Source organism: Pieris brassicae, chromosome 2 (genome assembly GCF_905147105.1).
Source record: "Pieris brassicae chromosome 2, ilPieBrab1.1, whole genome shotgun sequence".
In the NCBI taxonomy this organism is placed as follows: Eukaryota; Metazoa; Arthropoda; class Insecta; order Lepidoptera; family Pieridae; genus Pieris; species Pieris brassicae.
Genome location: NC_059666.1, coordinates 8,968,084 through 8,986,405, shown reverse-complemented (window position 1 = coordinate 8,986,405; position 18,322 = coordinate 8,968,084). Strand labels below are relative to the sequence as shown.

The following is an 18,322-nucleotide window of genomic DNA, read 5'->3' as shown; positions in this document are numbered from 1 at the left end:
TCTAAGTCTAACAGTGAGATTTCAGTGTAAACTAAAATTCTAGTATAAAGTAATATTTTTACATAATTAAGGCACAACTATCACAAAACCATTATTACATGATTTCGAACTACGAGGTAGACTTTTATAAGTAACTAATTGTGTAACTATACATTATGCTTAAGTATTTTTACAGGGTTATCTTCACTACGAACTAATCTCTAGAATTAACCTATATTTTGCTATTTTTCGTCAATATGTAAAAGTAGTTTAAAGATATTCGTACATTATGGCCTGTCAAATAAATAACAAATTACACTTAATTTCAGAAACACAAAAGAACTTACTTATGATATTAATACTAGACAGTAAGCCAATATTATTCATACTTTATATACGTTTACAGAATTGTCAGTCACAGCTGATTAAAAATTGCTTGTAATTCCCGTTATTTGAACTTCAGATTCAGCCTTCGCCGAGCAAAGCACTAATTGTGAAGCTCTTCACTCGTCGACATGGGGCTGGTTCTGGTGGTGATGGTATCCTAGGAACTGGTGCTTGAGGGGGATTCCACGATGGCAGGAATGGGTTAGTCGGTCCATTTGGCCACATGCCAAGAGGTACAGGCATATGGAGGGGCATGTATGGTAATTCGGGGTAGAATGGCGGTGATAAGTCTGGTGTTTGACGTATCAAAGGCGCGGGAGAGTCGATGAGAGGAGGTGATCGAGGTGACGTAGATCTAAGGCTTCCCTCTTCAGAGCACGATGATGCGGCGTCCGAACAAGGTCGTTTTGGCTCGGGAGACTCATTTGGTTCAGAGCCGGTGTCTGGATCTGTGGTTTTCCTCTTGCATTTTGATTGGCCACACGCGCGGAATCCTTTTGCGAACGGGTTGTTGTCAATCTTCAATTTTGTTATGCGATCGTTCTGTGAACAAAAAAATATTATTAGTTACATTACTAGCAGATTATCTAATATGTCTATGTATACTGTAACTGTCGCTTTTAACAGTATTAATAAATTAAGTAGAGAAACAGGAATTTAATTTTATGACGACAATATTTAATATGTAGATATCTGTCAGAAAATTTTGTATACGCTCTCTGTTAATTGAATAATTAAATTACATATTTTAAATTTATTTTACGTCGTAGAGATACGTCATCGTTATACTATGCTAATATGATTTATTTAATAAAATTAAAATGTGCCTATAACAAACATCAGTTTTATTATGTTTCTTTTATTTTCACAAAAACATATTTCACTTTAGCGCTAATAGACAAAAGGCAACACTTATTTCGATAAAATGTTATGGTATTTTAGTAAATCGCATTCATAGAAAATTTACGCGATATAAGATTTTTGTTAATTACACCTGTCTAGACGCTTTTAAAATCTTAAAATATCGCAGTTAAATTCGTGAAATACGATGCCAAACATTTAACTTTTTAGTAACGGAAATTTAATGTCAAGAATTAGTAATGAGTTATAACTGACTTGATTAGTTGTATTTTTTGTTTCGACTAATTACAATTATGAAATAGAGGAAATTATCCGCAATTATATTGCATTACAGTTTCTAATTGAACCAGAGTCATTTCGAACAGTAAATTAATTAATATTAAGTCCTATTTATTCAGTTTTTATTTTAAAATACTTTATAAATTTAGGACAAATGTAACATTTTTTAGTTTTGACTGTATATTTATACATGTGTTAAATCTATTATATTATAATAATTTAAACAATAACAGAAATATTTTTTCGTTCATTTGGTCTTGGTTAATCTTCTCAAGTTGAGGCTTCTACGTGGGTGTATCTTATCTCGCGATGGCAATTTAAACATCCGTTTCCGCATACATGTTACTAATAGCTTGTAAGGGATAATTGTTGCGCATGTGTGGTTGGCGACAGGCCAATTAGCATGGTATGGCGTGTCGCCTTAGCTGCCCGCCCGTTGCGTTATTTAGCTCGAACGTCGCGGCGCCAAAACGCAAAGCTAGTGCAGAACGAAATCCGATATGGCTTCTGTTTGTCACATGGTTTTGATTGCTACATCATCCCTTTTAAATATATGATGTGACGTTTCCCTTAACAAACCATTTAGAAAGTTTGTCTACGCTTCGTGAATTAATATCAACTGTAATCAGTGATCCAAAACTAAATGTTCCTCTTAAAATATATTTACTTAAATAAATATGCGTTAAATATTTCTGTTCACATCTAATCTTACTCTAATCAAGAATTTTTATATGTTGTAAATTTTGGTACTTCGCGTTATCCCAGCCAAATCTTGACCGCAAACAGTGTCCTGACGTGGAGTCATTCGTAAATGATTGTTTACATGCGTCGATAAGGCGGCGCCGGCGGGTGCGCTTGCTCATCGCACTACCAGATAACACGGCCAGCAGATAACGGAGTGTGCTAAAAGCCTGTTATTAGCTCTCGTGCACTTCTCAAGTCGGACGGATAACTGAAGTACCGCAAGAGCCCAGGCGCCGCCCTGGGCCCGCCCTGTCGCCCGTGACGTCACGCGACTAGCTTTTTGCTGAATATTTCATATTTGCGACTGTCGCCAGTTTTTTTAACTGTATAATTCTGAGCAAGCAATTCTGGGTCTGAGCAAATTTAGTTTAGTTATCGGGTGCAAACGGTGGAATTATATGATTAACAAACTGCTATGGAATTATATGTTGTTGTTCACTGGAAGACATATTTGGAAAATAAGTCTTCCAGTGACGCTTAAAGTATCAAGTTCAACCTTCAGTTCATTAGTTGTATCGGGAGGTTTATCACTATATCATGTATTCAATTGAGCGATGTTCTTTTATAGAACAGGGGACAAGCAAGCAGGAGGCTCACCTGATACTAATTGATACCGCCGCCCATGGCCACTTTCAATGCCAAAGGGCTTGCGGATGCATTGCCAGCATAATAATAGGTACGCTCTTTAAGTTTTTCTTTCTATACGTCATACGAATTTTCCTAGTTAATAAGAATTTTGCCAAAGTAGTATGTATAGTATTATCCCACTGTGTGACAATACAGTCTGCCACCTAGTTACGCTGTCGAATAGCTTGCCGGTGATCACAAAGGGCGTTTTCTAATTCGACGGTAATTCCTAACAATATAACAGTCGTAGTGTCCACTTATGCGTTATAATGCGCAATGATACACTGCCGACCATTGTCCAGACGGGCGTCCCGTTACTTGGACAATTCCGGGATTATCCCACAAAGCTGCCGGCTGTAATTGTAATTATAAATGGCGAGAGGCCCTTCGCGCCTCGATGCAGTCAACATTAAATACGCCGCGGGAGTAAAGACGCCGACTCGACCTAATTACTGAACGATGTATTATGCAAGAATAGGACACGCTGTGCTGAGCGCCAAATGCATGAACGTGGGGTAAGAAAACAAACAGCGGGGCGCCTTATGGCGACGGAAAGAGCTACAACTATTTGCCAAGTACAAATCTACATATTTATTAACAATTAAGTACAATTATTGTTTAGACAAGAAAACAAAAAATGCAAAAGAAATAGCTAGTCTTAGTGTTATAAACATTTCTAGCAACTAATAAATAATGTGTATCGTAGTTTATACATTCAGTGTTAAAGTGTGTTAAATTATACTATAAATAAATTACGCTTGCTATGTATATTTATGATTGGGTAGCTCGTAAGTTATTTTACATTTAGAGAAAGAGACATAATACTTTATTGTTTCTATAAAACCAAACAGATATATTTTTGAATAGAATTCAGTTATTTTATGATTCATAATCACGTATTATTCACACTTTGAGACAGACAAAAAATGGTCATTATTAGAATCTCCGTTGAAACTGTACTGTGTCCTACCCATTCGTTATCTGATAACACGGCCAATATTTCATGAACAAACATACCGAGAGATTTGAGATTTTAAATTAGTTCCCTTTTGTTTCTGTTGACCATTCGACGGCGTCACAATTTTTTTGCTAGTTTCGTAGCGGCGCCTTGTTGAAAAAATCTGTGCGTCATGTGCGAATTGTATTCCCAGAAACGTACTACGGTTTCTGGGAAGAAGTAAGATTGTATCGATAATACAACACTATAAGGTCTTTCCCGATTTTCTAGATATCACATAACGTAATTTTAGACAACTGCATTTTAAAATATTTAATCAACCCTGAGTTGGTTGTGCTTTTTGTATCAACTATACCGTTACTACATTTCCAAGTCAGCAATGTATTTCTGTATTACTAACTTCGTCCGTTAAACGTAAGTAACTTGGCTAATGTAGTTTAGATAGTTTTTTAATATAATTACACAAGTTTGTGCGTTTGTGTTTCAGGCCTTTTATTCATCGAACCTTTAACCGTTTGTATATTTCTATTAATAGGTACGTTAATTTTCCTTAAGTAAATCATACGTATTTACCAAATAGTTAATAAATTACCTGATAAGCTGTAACAGCAATGAATTCAGTCTCAGGGAACGAAAAGGAGGCATGAGGTGCTCCCCAGGCCAGGGCTGCGGCATCCCGAGCCCGCACCACTAGCACCCTCGGTCGGTACTTATGCATCGATGTTAGAACCATCTGTAAGAATATTATAGTTAGTAAAAATAGTATTATTCACATAGCATTAGCACACTTATTATACATAGCATCATTATTTTAAGGATATAGGATTATATTATACAGTTTTATGTAATAGGAGGCAAGCGGGCAGGAGGCTCATCTGATATTAAGTGATACCGCCGCCCATGGACACATTGTCAGAAGGCTCGCCAGTGCCGGCCTGTTAAGAATAAGTACCCTCTTTTATTGAAGGACCCTAAGTAATATTGTTTCGGGAATACTTCAGTGAGTAGCTGGTTCCATATAGTGGCGGTGCGCGGCAAATACTACTTTGAGAAACGCTCAGTTATGGAACGACGGATGCCGAGGTGATACGGATGGTATTTTGTATCCTGCCTTGATGTCCGATGATGAAGGCTACAGGTATAAGTCCTAACAGTTGGGTATCAATTAAAGTATATAGTTGTAACTTCTAGGAGTTAACCATTTTCTAACCCTTTTCCGCCGGGAATGATTACACTTCCACCAAAACCAACTGAGTCTTACGGAAGCCACTCGAAAGCCAGTGTATAAAGAGGAATGTATATATAGCGACATTATATAATTAATAAAATAACAAATTTATAATATCTACATATAATATAAATATTTTTATCAATACCCGGAACAGTTTTCTTTAAAAAGACGAGTTCCTACGGATTATCTTTTACATGCAACAAATTAACGAGAAAAACTTGTATATCAATAATTATTAGTGAATATTAATAGAAATTGCGTACTTAAACCTTATTATAATCTAAGTTGTTTCTCTATGAGTTTTTTATTATTCAATATTTTTGTCTGGCAATAAAAATCCAAAAATAACGAAGCAATCCTCTGCCATCAGCTTCCGCATAGGAGTGCCCACATGTAGTTCCCCATAAGTATCCCTGTGGCTTTGAAGTAAGTAGCCTTGGACACCATGGCCTACATTGCCAAAGAGTGCAGGTCGTTTTTCTCGCAACGCCGCGCTCAACGACATTATACGCCGCTCTCTTGCCTCCGTCAATATTCCAGCTATTTTGGAGCCAACAGGCATCGCAAGAGACGATGGCAACGAAAATGCTTTAGTATGGGATGCTACTTGTGTGGACACGTTTGCCCCGTTTTACCTCCTTTGGACGGAAAAAAAGCTGGAACGGCCGCTGATCAGGCAGAAAATAATAAATGGCAAATACAAGAGTCTTTCCTCCAACTTTGTTTTTGTTCCCTTTGGAGTAGAGACTCTTGGACCGAGGGATTCAATTGCACAAGCGCTTATCTAAGATTTAAGTTGGCGCCTAGGTACTACCAGTGACGCCGGAGCTGGTGCTCTTCTCGCTCAACGAATAATTATCGCCATACAGCGAGAAAATGCTGCCAGCTTTAAAGGTACACTGCCACAGAGACCAAACTTTTTGAATTAGTTTCAATTTTCTTTGTAATAATTTTTATTATACAAATTATACGTATGTACCATGATTAATTGATTAGAGCATTCCACAATACATTATATATTTTTTTTAATAGTCTTAAAAAACATTGGCGACAGACGCGCTTTTATCTGGTGCTTGAAAAAAGCTACCTGCGTGGGCGCCGAAACCACTCCATGCGGAAAAGGGTTCTGGTTTATATTTTTCACTTTTTATGCTTTCTCATTTTTAACTACTGTCTCTTTGAAATATAATAATGATAATATTGTAGAAACTACTGTATTAGTCGTTCTTGTACGTGTTTTTATAACTATATATATTAAGTTAGAACTGATATCCTCCGTCATCGACGGATATAATTTCGAATCCATTGGTACATAATATTTCGTTGCGTAAAACCGTGACAATTGAAAAAAATCACCCCACCTGAAGTCGTGTTTATAATTAAAGTTTGTAAGCGTTTTCGCGTATAAAATATAAATACTCTTAGTATAGTGAGTATTTAATTATAGTACTATAATTAAATACTCAATTACTTTATAATACTTCCTAGAAGATGTGCAATAACATAAACAAGAGGGTACAAAACATATGTTGTAGCGGAAAGTTTATCACATACTAATTATATTGGGACTTTTTACTGACCCTTATATGGCTACACACAAGTTATAAGACCATTTCATACGATAGTGTTAATTGAAAATTACGCTTATATGGCAATAACGTGAGCAACTCCAGCCCGTTATGACGAACCGTTTAGTCTGAAACTAGGCAGATGTACGTTCCTCCTTTTACGGCAATAAACAGCGCTGCAAAAGTTAGTATGGAATTTTTTATTGGCATTTAATGAAACCATATCATACCAACACGGCTATTCGGTAAATTTACTGAACAAAAAAGTTAACAATAGTTCATAGTATAATGTAAGCGAGTTCTTTGCATTCCGTTGTTTTAAATAATTTCATTTTAAATAAATAATACCCATCAGTATACCATAAAAGCTTTAAATGTTAATTTTCAAAAGTAATAAATGATGCTAAACAATAAAAATAATCTTACTTAATAAAATTCATTTACTGTGAAGTAGCGTACTTGATGTTCACCATAGTTTGGTGGATTAACCGCCGAGTTTTTGTAAGACTAATCGATTAAGAGAATAAAATATACTCCAATACTCGCAATACATTCAAGCATTGAACGGAAAATCAATTAAAATTTAGTATATGTTTCAAAGAAATTCTGCCATCACCGTCGAAAGCCCTGCACATTCATTTAAACATCTTCCGAGTAGCGATGGAGATAACATACGTGTGACACTCCAAAAACTAACATGTATAGTGTCATGTACAGAACATTAATCATTTCTTTTTGCGGGTCTAATTAATTTAATTATAGCAGTTAACGCAATTATTCCTAATAAAGAAAGCCGAAATAAACGTTATCGCAGATTAAACATCGGTTGTGGTCCCGGATACCGCTCGCTTTTTGTTTTGTACTTAATTGAAAGCGATGAGATTTATCAGCGTTTATATGTGTGAATTATTTGGGATATGCTTTGTTGGTTTCTTAGAAATATGATTATTTCTTATGGTGAGTTCGTTTGGCACTTATTAACATAGAAATTTGGTATCTAACACTTTGGGGTATCGCTTACATTAGCCATTTAGTTAAGATTTAAATATTATCATTAGATGTTAGATGCTAAAATATTCGTCCAGTTTATTCTAAAATAAATTTAGATAATAATATTTTATTTGAGATCATTTAAAAAACTATGTTATTCAAATATACTGTTTAGTGTCAAAGAATTATATTTGGTAGTGGGATTATTAATTAAAAAAAGCGTGGTTAAGAACCTAACTGAATTAGGCGAGTAATGACTAAATAACAAATTTATAGTTACATCGTTTTTCATCTCTATTTTGGGTAGTAAATATTTTAGATAATGTTAGATAAAAGACCTTTGGTTTTCCACAAAATAATATTGCAGTGAAGTTCAAGTAATTTATCAAAATTAACGTATGTCGTTAACGGAATTTAATTTACGATTAAAAAACTATTTGTATCAACGTTTTGATCCACAACAAAACGGAAGATAAATACCGCGCTTATGTCTACAATTAAATAAAACTTTATAAGGACACTACTGAGGAAATATATAATTGAATTAACTGGTAATAACTTATATAGCGCGTAATTAAGTAATTATTTAATATTTTCCTGTTTCATAGTGCGAAGACAGTTTTTTTATTTTAAAAGGCGTTCCGGGTGCATTTTGCGCGAAGACATATAAAACAATTAATGACCAAATATAGAATGAAATTAAATAATAAGTTAACTATGATTATGATATAAAACGAAACATTATAATATTTTATTTGAATATATAAATACTTATATCTTAATAATTAATCAAGTAGTCCTGTAAACTTACGAGACATCTGCGTCGGTCTTACTGTTCATGTTTTTAAAACCTGAATATATATCATTATTGCTTCATTGGAAACAAATCTTATTAGATATATAGTATTGTCTTTTGTTAACATAGCTTTTACACATTTAAAGAAAACTTTTTATAATTAATAGCTTCAATCCGATAAAAAAGTGTTTTCATATTAGACATAGCTTCGCCATGTTGGCGAGTAGAGAGAGACTCGAAAAATGTAGCTCAGTATATAACTATTATACTAATTACGAAAGATTTGTATTGCAGAAATGAATAAAAACTACTCAGTATGAAGAAAACATTAAGAAAAATCCAGCCGCGCGATGGAACAGACGGCTAGTGAATTATAAAATAGAGAAGAGAGAGAGAGAATGTCATGTATACAATCGTGAGATACATTTCAATTTTGACAAACTATGGGAATGATATTGAACCGGCATAATAACGTTTCTTCACGTTTTTGTTCTCCTCCATCAAACCGACATACGTTCAATCAAAATCGATTGAAGTATCTGATAAGTGAGCATATTAGTATTTAGAAATTTGTAATATTTAAAATATTCAATCGGGTATAGAATTTAATGAAATATTTTCAAGTTTTTAATTATCTATGTTGGAGACACGGTACATAACAGAACAGGCTTCTTTATATATAATTCCACCTATTGCTTACCTGTTTAGATCGCAAATATATTGCGACAAACTTGAAGATGGTAGGTGACACTATTTGTATCATTAAATGTTATTCTGGTGGAGTAAGGTGGTTTTTTAAGTGTAAATTATATAGAATTTAGATAAAACTCGGAATCCACAGTATCGATTATACACTTACCTACTTATCATAAATATTGTAAAAATCTTTTAATTTAGGGTAAACACAGTTACTACTAATATCCTACTTTTAGGACTATGATAATAACTTAGGTAATAATATAATACAATAATTATTTAGTCAATACTATAATATTATAATAATTTAGGCAATAATATATGTATATAGGAACTTAAATCAAACCTGTTTCTTGTATAAAACACAAAAATTAATGTAAATTACCGCAACAAGATTAAGATAAGATTCGTGTAAAACATGTAATTTCACCTGGATTGACATGGGTCGTCGATGTTTGTAGCGATAATGTTTAATGTGTTGAACAAACATCCCTTAATTTTTTTTGTAAAAGGGTTGGCAATGTAAGATCACCATCTTTTAAATATTTTTTTTATTTTTAGTATTTGACAGGCCTTAATCATTCATCGTAATAAATTATTAAATGCAATTTAGTTAAATTGTTTTGTACTGTTGTCATTAAACATTTTTCCCCCTTATTCACATGACTCTTTTTGTCAAATGACGAAATGACGCTGTGATGAAAAGAGACAGTAGATGAGAAACTGATTGACTTTATTAATATGAGGGTAATGATAAAATAAGATATTGTTTTTATTTTGTTTTGTAGAAAATTAAGTTTGCCTTTATAATTCGGATAATATTAACTTAAACTTTATTAGATGACTTTTGAAATGAACAAAGTCTTTCGACGCAGATATTTAGCCAGGATGTAGGCAATTCGGCATACAACCGAATTGAATTTACTTTACAAATAATATTTAATTGAAGTAACTTCTGCTAATCAAAAAATCACACGAGGCAATTCAAAGTAACCATTAAAGGATTAAATTTAGAAACGTTATCAGAACTAAATTCACAGTTAAACTTAATTAAGCAAGTTTTATTTCAAAGGGATTATATTATAGACAACAAAATTACAGTTACCTTTTCTTCGCAATATAATCCGCAAAATTAGGGAGTACTACCACGAAGGTATCTTTGATGTTGCGTTAAAAAGCAAACAATGAGGTAGCTGAAGGGAACAATGGATCCCTTTTTATTACAGGTGGCGAAATCTCAAGTGCGCAAGCGATGCGTATATTTCCATGCGACGAGGCTTCGGTAGCTTGTCTATTGTTGTGGGTACTTTGGGATGCCGCCTGCAGTGCCTTACAAGGCATACGCTGATAACGATATGATTTTGAAATGCCTACCGTGAGAAGGTTTTGCTTAACCATTCCTAATAAACACGAAACGAGGTAACTAATAACGAATTGTATTTTTTTCGTAATGACTTATCAAACAATATATTTTTGGGGTAAATATTAAGATTGGGCGTTGATATATTAATTTATTGTAAAACTACCGTAGCTTTAGTCTGTATGGGTTTTATGTATACCACACGTTTAGTACTGCGACAGTGTGTACCGTACAATTGGTACGGTCGCTCGTTAACGCACACAATACAATATTAGCTACGATTATGTTTCAGTTCCTACACAATCTTTAACTAGGTGACCATGGATAGTGTTCAGAGGACTTATTCAGTCTAATACGTGCAGCTAAGTTTCATTATCCGACGTCAAGCCAGAATACAAAATACCATCCGTATCACCTCGACGTCCGTCGTTCCACAACTGAGCGTTTTCTTAGGCAGTTTTTGTTGCGCGCCACCGCTATGTGAAACCGGCTGCCCACTGAAGTATTTCCGAACCAAAATCGAGTTAGGGTCCTTCAAGAAAGGAGCGTACCGATACTTGTAATGTCGGCAACCTACTTGCGAGAATTCTGGCAATGTAAGTCTCTATGGGTGGCGGTATCACTTAATATCAGACAACACCAAAAAAATCACAACTTATGCAACACCTACAAAACTTTACAGGCAAACTATAGTTACTGGGTCCTGGAATACAGTTTCCAATGATATAAACGGTGCAACTCTCAAAAAATGTGTGTATGATATATTCAATAGATGTTCGAGTCATCCAAGCGTACAGTGTTTTTTCCTGACCTGTCATAATAGTTCCCTTTACTTCACGAGTTAATAGCCATGAACAGGGAGTTTATTTTGATAGACAAATGATGCCTTATTTTCTCTATTATAAATGGTAGTGAGTGATTTAATGGTTTTCATCCACTTTTTTACAGACTTTTATATTACAGTGTTAAATCGTATTATTATTTGCATGTACAAAGAGTTTTATTTAAAACGCATTAATTAAGCGTGAAACAATATTGTGATCGTGAAATTGTAATAGAATAGAGTACCTACAGATGAGATGAGATGACAATGATTTTAATGGAGTTCAGAGAGAAATGATGCATTCATGTTTTGTCCATGGTGAAGGTCCATGAAAACGGTTTTGTATGTTATTTTAAAATTTTATGATTAAATTGATTAAACCTACTAATATAATATTTAGGACAATATTGTAACTAACACTATAATAACGTATGGACTTTGTTCAAATAAATTTAAAATTATTATTATTGTATGTTTTTTTTAAACCGTTGACATATTTAAACCGAGACATTCAAAACTATGTATCATATTTTAACAACTTTTTTTCTAACACGTTGTCTTTTGCTAGGTTTGCTAAATGTTTTTTTATGATACTATATGTAGAAGATTATATGAAGATCGTATTATTACTTGAATATTAATAAAATACAATTAAAATTAACTGCTACACAAACGACGATAATCTTGATTAACGTTTACCGAAACTAAAAGCTAAAATTTCAATTTTTTTACAAGCAAATTTAATCTCAAAGTGATTGAACTTTGATTATGACATTATCACGATAGGAACAAATTTTATTTTTCACCAGTATAAGTAACTGTAAATTGTTTTTATATTTATTAACATTGGACTTTATTTACAAAGAAACAGAGTTAAAATTCGATAAAAGGCAGGTTTCAATTATAGTGGAAGTGGTCAGGTAGGCGTTTCCATTGTATGTGAAAGACGAGTATGGAGTGGAATAAAAATAAACTGCTTTATGTAACAGTGAAAAATTGGAGGTAAGCTGTAATTATGACAAGCTCAGGCAGAGGCGGTGGTCCATACAAATTATATTATTACAAATACTACGTAAGACCACCGGTGTCGTTAAGTAATTGTTAGTTTTGTATATATAGCATATAAAAGTGATATACTGTGATAACTTTATTTACGGTTTAAGATAATTAGAACATTACATCATTCAGTTACATGATATACCAATACTATACCAATACGCGTATTATTACTTGAATATTACAATCGTAGAATAGTAGAACAGCAGGCAAGAAGCAGAAGACTTAAAAATACTTCAATTACGAATTATAACGCCTATAACGGGACCATTTTGGGACCTTTCTTAAATAAAATCTATTTCCATACATAAAAATAAATCAAAGGCGCTGAAACCTTTACAGGTCTGGGCCTCAGATTTTTGTATCTGTTACATACATATGGAGTCAAATACTATGTACCGGGTCAAATACAAATACCAGTTTCGTTGATCTAATAAAAATTAATTGATAATTTAAAAAATACATACATGTCCCTGCGCATCCATGGTGTTATTTGTAAGTTTAAGCTTGCTAAATGAGATCGGGTTCGCCGTCCAATGGTGTCCAGGGGCTGGTGAATCGGGATGGAGCATCAGTCTTCTTGGTGATTGAGGCTCAGCGCCACCAGCAGCCGCCCAAGCGCCGCCCGCCCAACGCCAACGGCGTCGACCGACTAGGGATAGCTCTAGTAATACACAGTACTCTTCACGAGGGTCCAGGCCGTTTAGTGACACACGAAGAGAAGGAAACATACGCCTGAAACAAAAACAATATTATTTTATTTATAAACATTAGTTATTAAATGGAAAGGACATGGCAATGGCAACTGGCGGCCTTATCGCTTTTGAGTGATCTCTTCCATTCTCTCTATATGGTAATGGAATATATATTAGGTCCTTACATATGAAATTGGCGTATTTCGTACTGGCCACTTTAATCACGGTTTTCTCCTCTTTGGTAAGGAATTCCAAATTAAAATTTGTACAGCTATTTGAGTAAATAATAATACATGAGTATGTATGTGTGCTTCGATGACCGTCATTCATTTGTTTTTTTCTTCTGTTTTTTTCTGTTTGCGTCACTCATTTTACAAAATGGAAAACTTAAAGTATCGCATTATTTACGAGTACGAGTTCCGCCGTGGCACTAGTGCTGCGGAAACGACCTGAAGGGTGAATGATGTGTATGGCGGTCATATTGCAAATTAAAACACAGTTCGGTGTTAGTGATAAAACTGTTTTAATTCACTTGAAGCAAATTGGGAAGATTAAAAAGCCTCACGAATTGACTGAAGCAAACCGGCAAACGCGCGTCGACTGCTGCGTTACATTACTGAACCGGCACAATAATGAAGGTATTTTAAACCGAATCATTAGCTGTGATGAAAAATGGATTCTTTACGATAATCGGAAGCGCTCAGCGCAATGGTTGGATCCTGGCCAGCCAGCCAAATCCTGCCCTGCAAGCGAAAATTAACCCCAAAAAAGTAACTTGAAAGCGTTTGGTGGACTAGTGGCGGTATTGTTCATTACAGTTTTCTCAAATCTGGCCAGACTATTACGGCTGATGTCTATTGTCAGTAATTGCAAACCATGATGGAAAAGCTAGCGGCGAAACAACCTAGGCTGGTCAATCGCTCCTCGTCACTGCTACTTCACGACAACGCTAGACCACACACTGCACAATAGACGGCTACCAAATTAGAAGAGCTTCAATTGGAATGTCTAAGACATCCTCCGTACTCCCCGGATCTTGCTCCAATAGATTACCATTTTTTTCGATATTTGGACAACTTCTTGCAAGGGAAAAAATTTAACTCTGATGGGGCAGTCCAAATCGCCTTCACAGATTTTATTGATTCCCGTCCGACTGTTTTTTTAGTAAAGGGATCAATGAACTACCTATGAGATGGCAAAAGTGCATACAAAACAATGGTTCATACTTTGATTAATTAAATATATTATATTTAAAAATATTCGACTTTTTGTTCCTCCCATACAAAACGCCAATTTCATATGTAAGGACCTAATATATAGTATGTATGGAATATATTTGTAAAATTTTAGAATTTTTCGAATAAATATAATTAATTGCTGCCCTTTTAATTTTTATTGTAACAACACCATATATAATCAATCAATATTATTAAGTCTGTGAAGGAGGTCGCGGCAATAACTTTTTTATGACTTCAATTTAATGCTAAGCATTTGCCGACATTTATTTCTAACCTATATATTTAGCTAGCTCTGTATACGGTTGACATTCCTTTCCACCTTCGAATTTGATTGAACAAAATAAAATTAAAACAAGCACTTAACAGTCAATAAAAGATAACTTTGCACCGTAAAATGAACCGCGCACGAACAAAGAAGACGATAATAAAATTACGGCGGCTATAAGACGATAGTGGACAATGCCACTCTGTTAGGTTTTATCGTGATTATAAAAGCATGTGATGGGAGTAAAAGTGTTGGTCAACGAGCTTTTGGCACCCGTTGGGGTTGAAATCACGGCGCCGGCGCAGATTACACCGACGTGCTACTAATATTAATCTAATTCATTAATGGATACTATAGATAAGAAACTGATGTGAACTTTGAATGAGCGGATTTTGACGGAGTATTTGTTTGGTTTAAGGAATGATTGAATGGTTTTAAGTTATGTTGTGTATAAAACCGTTGTAGTTTTTATAAATGTAACCAAAGCAGTATTTTTAAGGAACGAGTCAAATGGATATTAAAGTAATTTTTCAAGTTACTTTTTTATGTTGGTTAACATTATCTATCTAACAACTGACTGGTTAGTCCATTTATTAGCCGCGGTAGCAAATGCCTTAACGTTCTCTCGCCATATACGTTGTCAGCTCTCGTTATAGCCTAAAAAACTGGTCATACATACACCTACATTAACTAAAGTGTCTAGAATGCACCAACTCTAACGAACACATTTTTTACTTAAAAAATACAAATATTAACACCCTTTTCAGTCTAGTTTAGTTTTATAGGTTATAATATATAAGGTTCCATTACCGAACATAAGTAGGTACGTCATACTGGATGGCACGCGGCTAGATTATACTCCATAATTTGTCTTACAGCACATAAACCCAATGTCATTTATCAGCGGCTGCGCCGGTCCATCCGTCATAACAGTGGTATCTTGGGGCCGCCGGGCGCGCTAATGCACTCCGATAAGAAGCCGACACAGGGACACAATTAACAGAACACTAAATTAGCCTCCATTTAAACTTTACGACGTCGGCTACTGACTTACGTTGCGGTGTGGATTGTATCGATTGGATTGAATAAAAGACCCAACCAGAGTACTGGTTGCGCAAACTAAATTGTGAAGTAATTTAAAATAGTTACAACATTGTATTCAATAGTATTGCATTCATTTTAATTGACATAATATCATGGGCTTAAGATTGATAGCTACCACTTTAGATTAATAAAATAGCATAAAAACCAAACCGAACCAACTGTGACAATAAAATAAATACGCAATGTTTAATCTGCAAGAATGTTTATGTTAAGAAATCCAAAACCCTTATCCATCGACAATATTGACAATCCTTCGTACAAACGCTGGGAACAAACACAAATATGTACTTACAATACTTGCCCACTATCGACGCGGGCGCATGTTGACCGTACATCGACAAATCCCCGGCTACCGTTCGACGGCTCTTATCACATCACGTCAGTTATATCAGCTTTGAAGCCGCCGACAAAGGTGACGATGGACGTGCAATTTATGCGAAAACCCCCATGTACCTCTTTAAAAGCCTATTACAGCTCAGAAAAAGACCTCTTAAATGCCGGTTTAAGATATCCTTAATGTACGCAATTCCCCTCGCATTTTGCTGCCGTGTAACTCACATTCCGAGCCGCTTAACTAATTAAATATGATAATAACAGTTTGTTATCGCAATCCTCTTAAAAATTTTAAACCATATCGGTAATCTAAGAAACGGACCGATTTCTCTTCGAATGTTATTTATTGTCTTGTAACATTTAGGGTTTCGAGTTGTTTTAAAACTTTTATTATCTCAAAGAACGTTTGAGTAAGCGCAGTTATGAACGTGACTCGTAAATTAGCCGACTTTCATTACATTTCGGTATTGGGCATAAAAGTGTCAAAATTTTAATTTTCGAATTAACGATATTGTAACAACCATAAATGTAATGTCCGAATATTATTTAACGATACCGTTTACAAATGCAAATGAAATAAGGAGACTATAAAACAACGCCATAAAAGGCATTCGAGGGCGCGCTAAGCTGCGATGACTGCGCTGCGGCGGAAAGGGTCTTAGTGGAACACAATGGGACCACCAAAATCGCGTTGAATAAAGTTTAGAGTGGGCCATAAATCGGTAACAACTTGCCAATTGCCGCACGGAGGCGCTAACAGCGCGGGAAGAAACCCTAACATCCGCTCTCGCATCCGCACTCGAAATATTAAACGAACTGCGATTTTATACAATCGTATCCGCTTATTAAAAACGACTGTTAAATCCCCAAACATATGTAAATATAACAATTTGTTGTAACATGAAATGGACCGTTTGTCTTTCCGCTGCTTTATTCTATCACCGCCTTATCAGTCAAGCACAAAATTAATAACGTTCTCTCCATAAACATTGCTCTGAACACTGGCTTTGTATTTACGTTGTCATAAACAGGCACATCCCTGACCTACCCCACAAGGACTAATTATCTTAACAGTTGATTTCATGAGTATTTTATCGTCAAGTTCAATGTTAAAACTCGTTAATGCGACAAGCGACCTCTTGTTCTGGCATCTGTTGCTTTACAAAAGAAGCTTACACGCTAATTCTCGAGAGGTTAAAGAGAGGAATGTGTGTTTAAGCCGGGCTCATTAGCGTTCATACGAGAGGTCCAGCCGGTTTTTTCGTCCGCCCAGATGTGAGCCTGGGTAAACAACTCCACCTCCATTGTGTGGGTGCATAAAAAATTGGACACCTGGATGTGTCAAATTGTTCACTACGTTCTGTGAGCCGCCGTGAGAATCGCAGCGAGATCCATCCAGTGTGTTTTGACTGTGATTAGCATTACAACGTTATAGAAATGTTGACACAAGAAAGCCATGTAAATGGTGGGCTTTATGACTTAAAAACGGATTTCTGGCCATCGCACATAAAAATCATCGGCTAACGGTGTAAGTTTGAATCCAATTAAAAAGTATAATGATTAGCAGTTGGAAATGCGGTTAGTTCAAAGACCGAGCTTCGAGCATACAAGGCGCGTGCTTTGAACATCGGCAGTAATTTTCAATTATAATCTTACGTAAGCACACAAGCGTGAATCGAGGATCGCAACTAAACTGGCATGGATGTTGGCTAGTAAGTGCGATGCTAATATGAAACATGTTAATGAATCAACAAATACCAATATCATCAATGGAGCTGTCTATACGAACATGTAAAGGGTGGTTCACACGGATTGTTCCAGAGTTTTTTCATCCGTAAAGTTTTCTTTTGGACAAAAAGCGAATCCAGTCCACATGTTGGGCGAATACAAATAGAGTTCACATCGAGAGCCGTTCTCAACAATACAAATAAACCAATTTGGGTTTGGATACAAAAAAGAATCGCCCGGGTTGAGTAAATCGGTATTAGCATATTGATGGCCACCTCTATCTGTCGTCCTTTGTTTAAAATCAGCGCCAGCGGTTTCAATCATAACGATCGTGACAAAAACTTATTTTATTCGAAGCTTTTTGCCGTGGCTGCAGGTGGCAATGAAATGAGCTTCTATATTCAGTTTTTTATCTATCTGCTATAGTTTTTATTGGCAACTTAGGCCGCGTCGCCTGCAAAAAATATATAGCCAGTATTAAATTAATCGAAATAAAACGAAGGAACATTTTGAATATTGTAAAAATTGTTATTAACTATAATTTTCCGTAAAGTTAATAAAAAAGGTTTCGGTTAAAATTTAACAATAACAAAGCTTCCTGCCT

General features: G+C 35.2%; 1 protein-coding gene across 1 annotated transcript in view; it reads right to left on the bottom strand.

The window, feature by feature from the left end:
* Positions 1-387: 387 nt before the first annotated feature.
* LOC123720218 (T-box transcription factor mls-1) overlaps positions 388-18,322 on the bottom strand; it is a 31,631-nt gene continuing 13,696 nt past the window's right edge. Inside the window, exons 3-5 of the mRNA XM_045676757.1 lie at positions 12,823-13,090; positions 4,428-4,568; positions 388-909 (exon numbers count right to left, since the gene is read on the bottom strand). Of these exons, the coding sequence (XP_045532713.1) occupies positions 445-909; positions 4,428-4,568; positions 12,823-13,090 (874 nt within the window). The 3' untranslated portion in view covers positions 388-444. The remainder of the gene's footprint in view (positions 910-4,427; positions 4,569-12,822; positions 13,091-18,322) is intronic.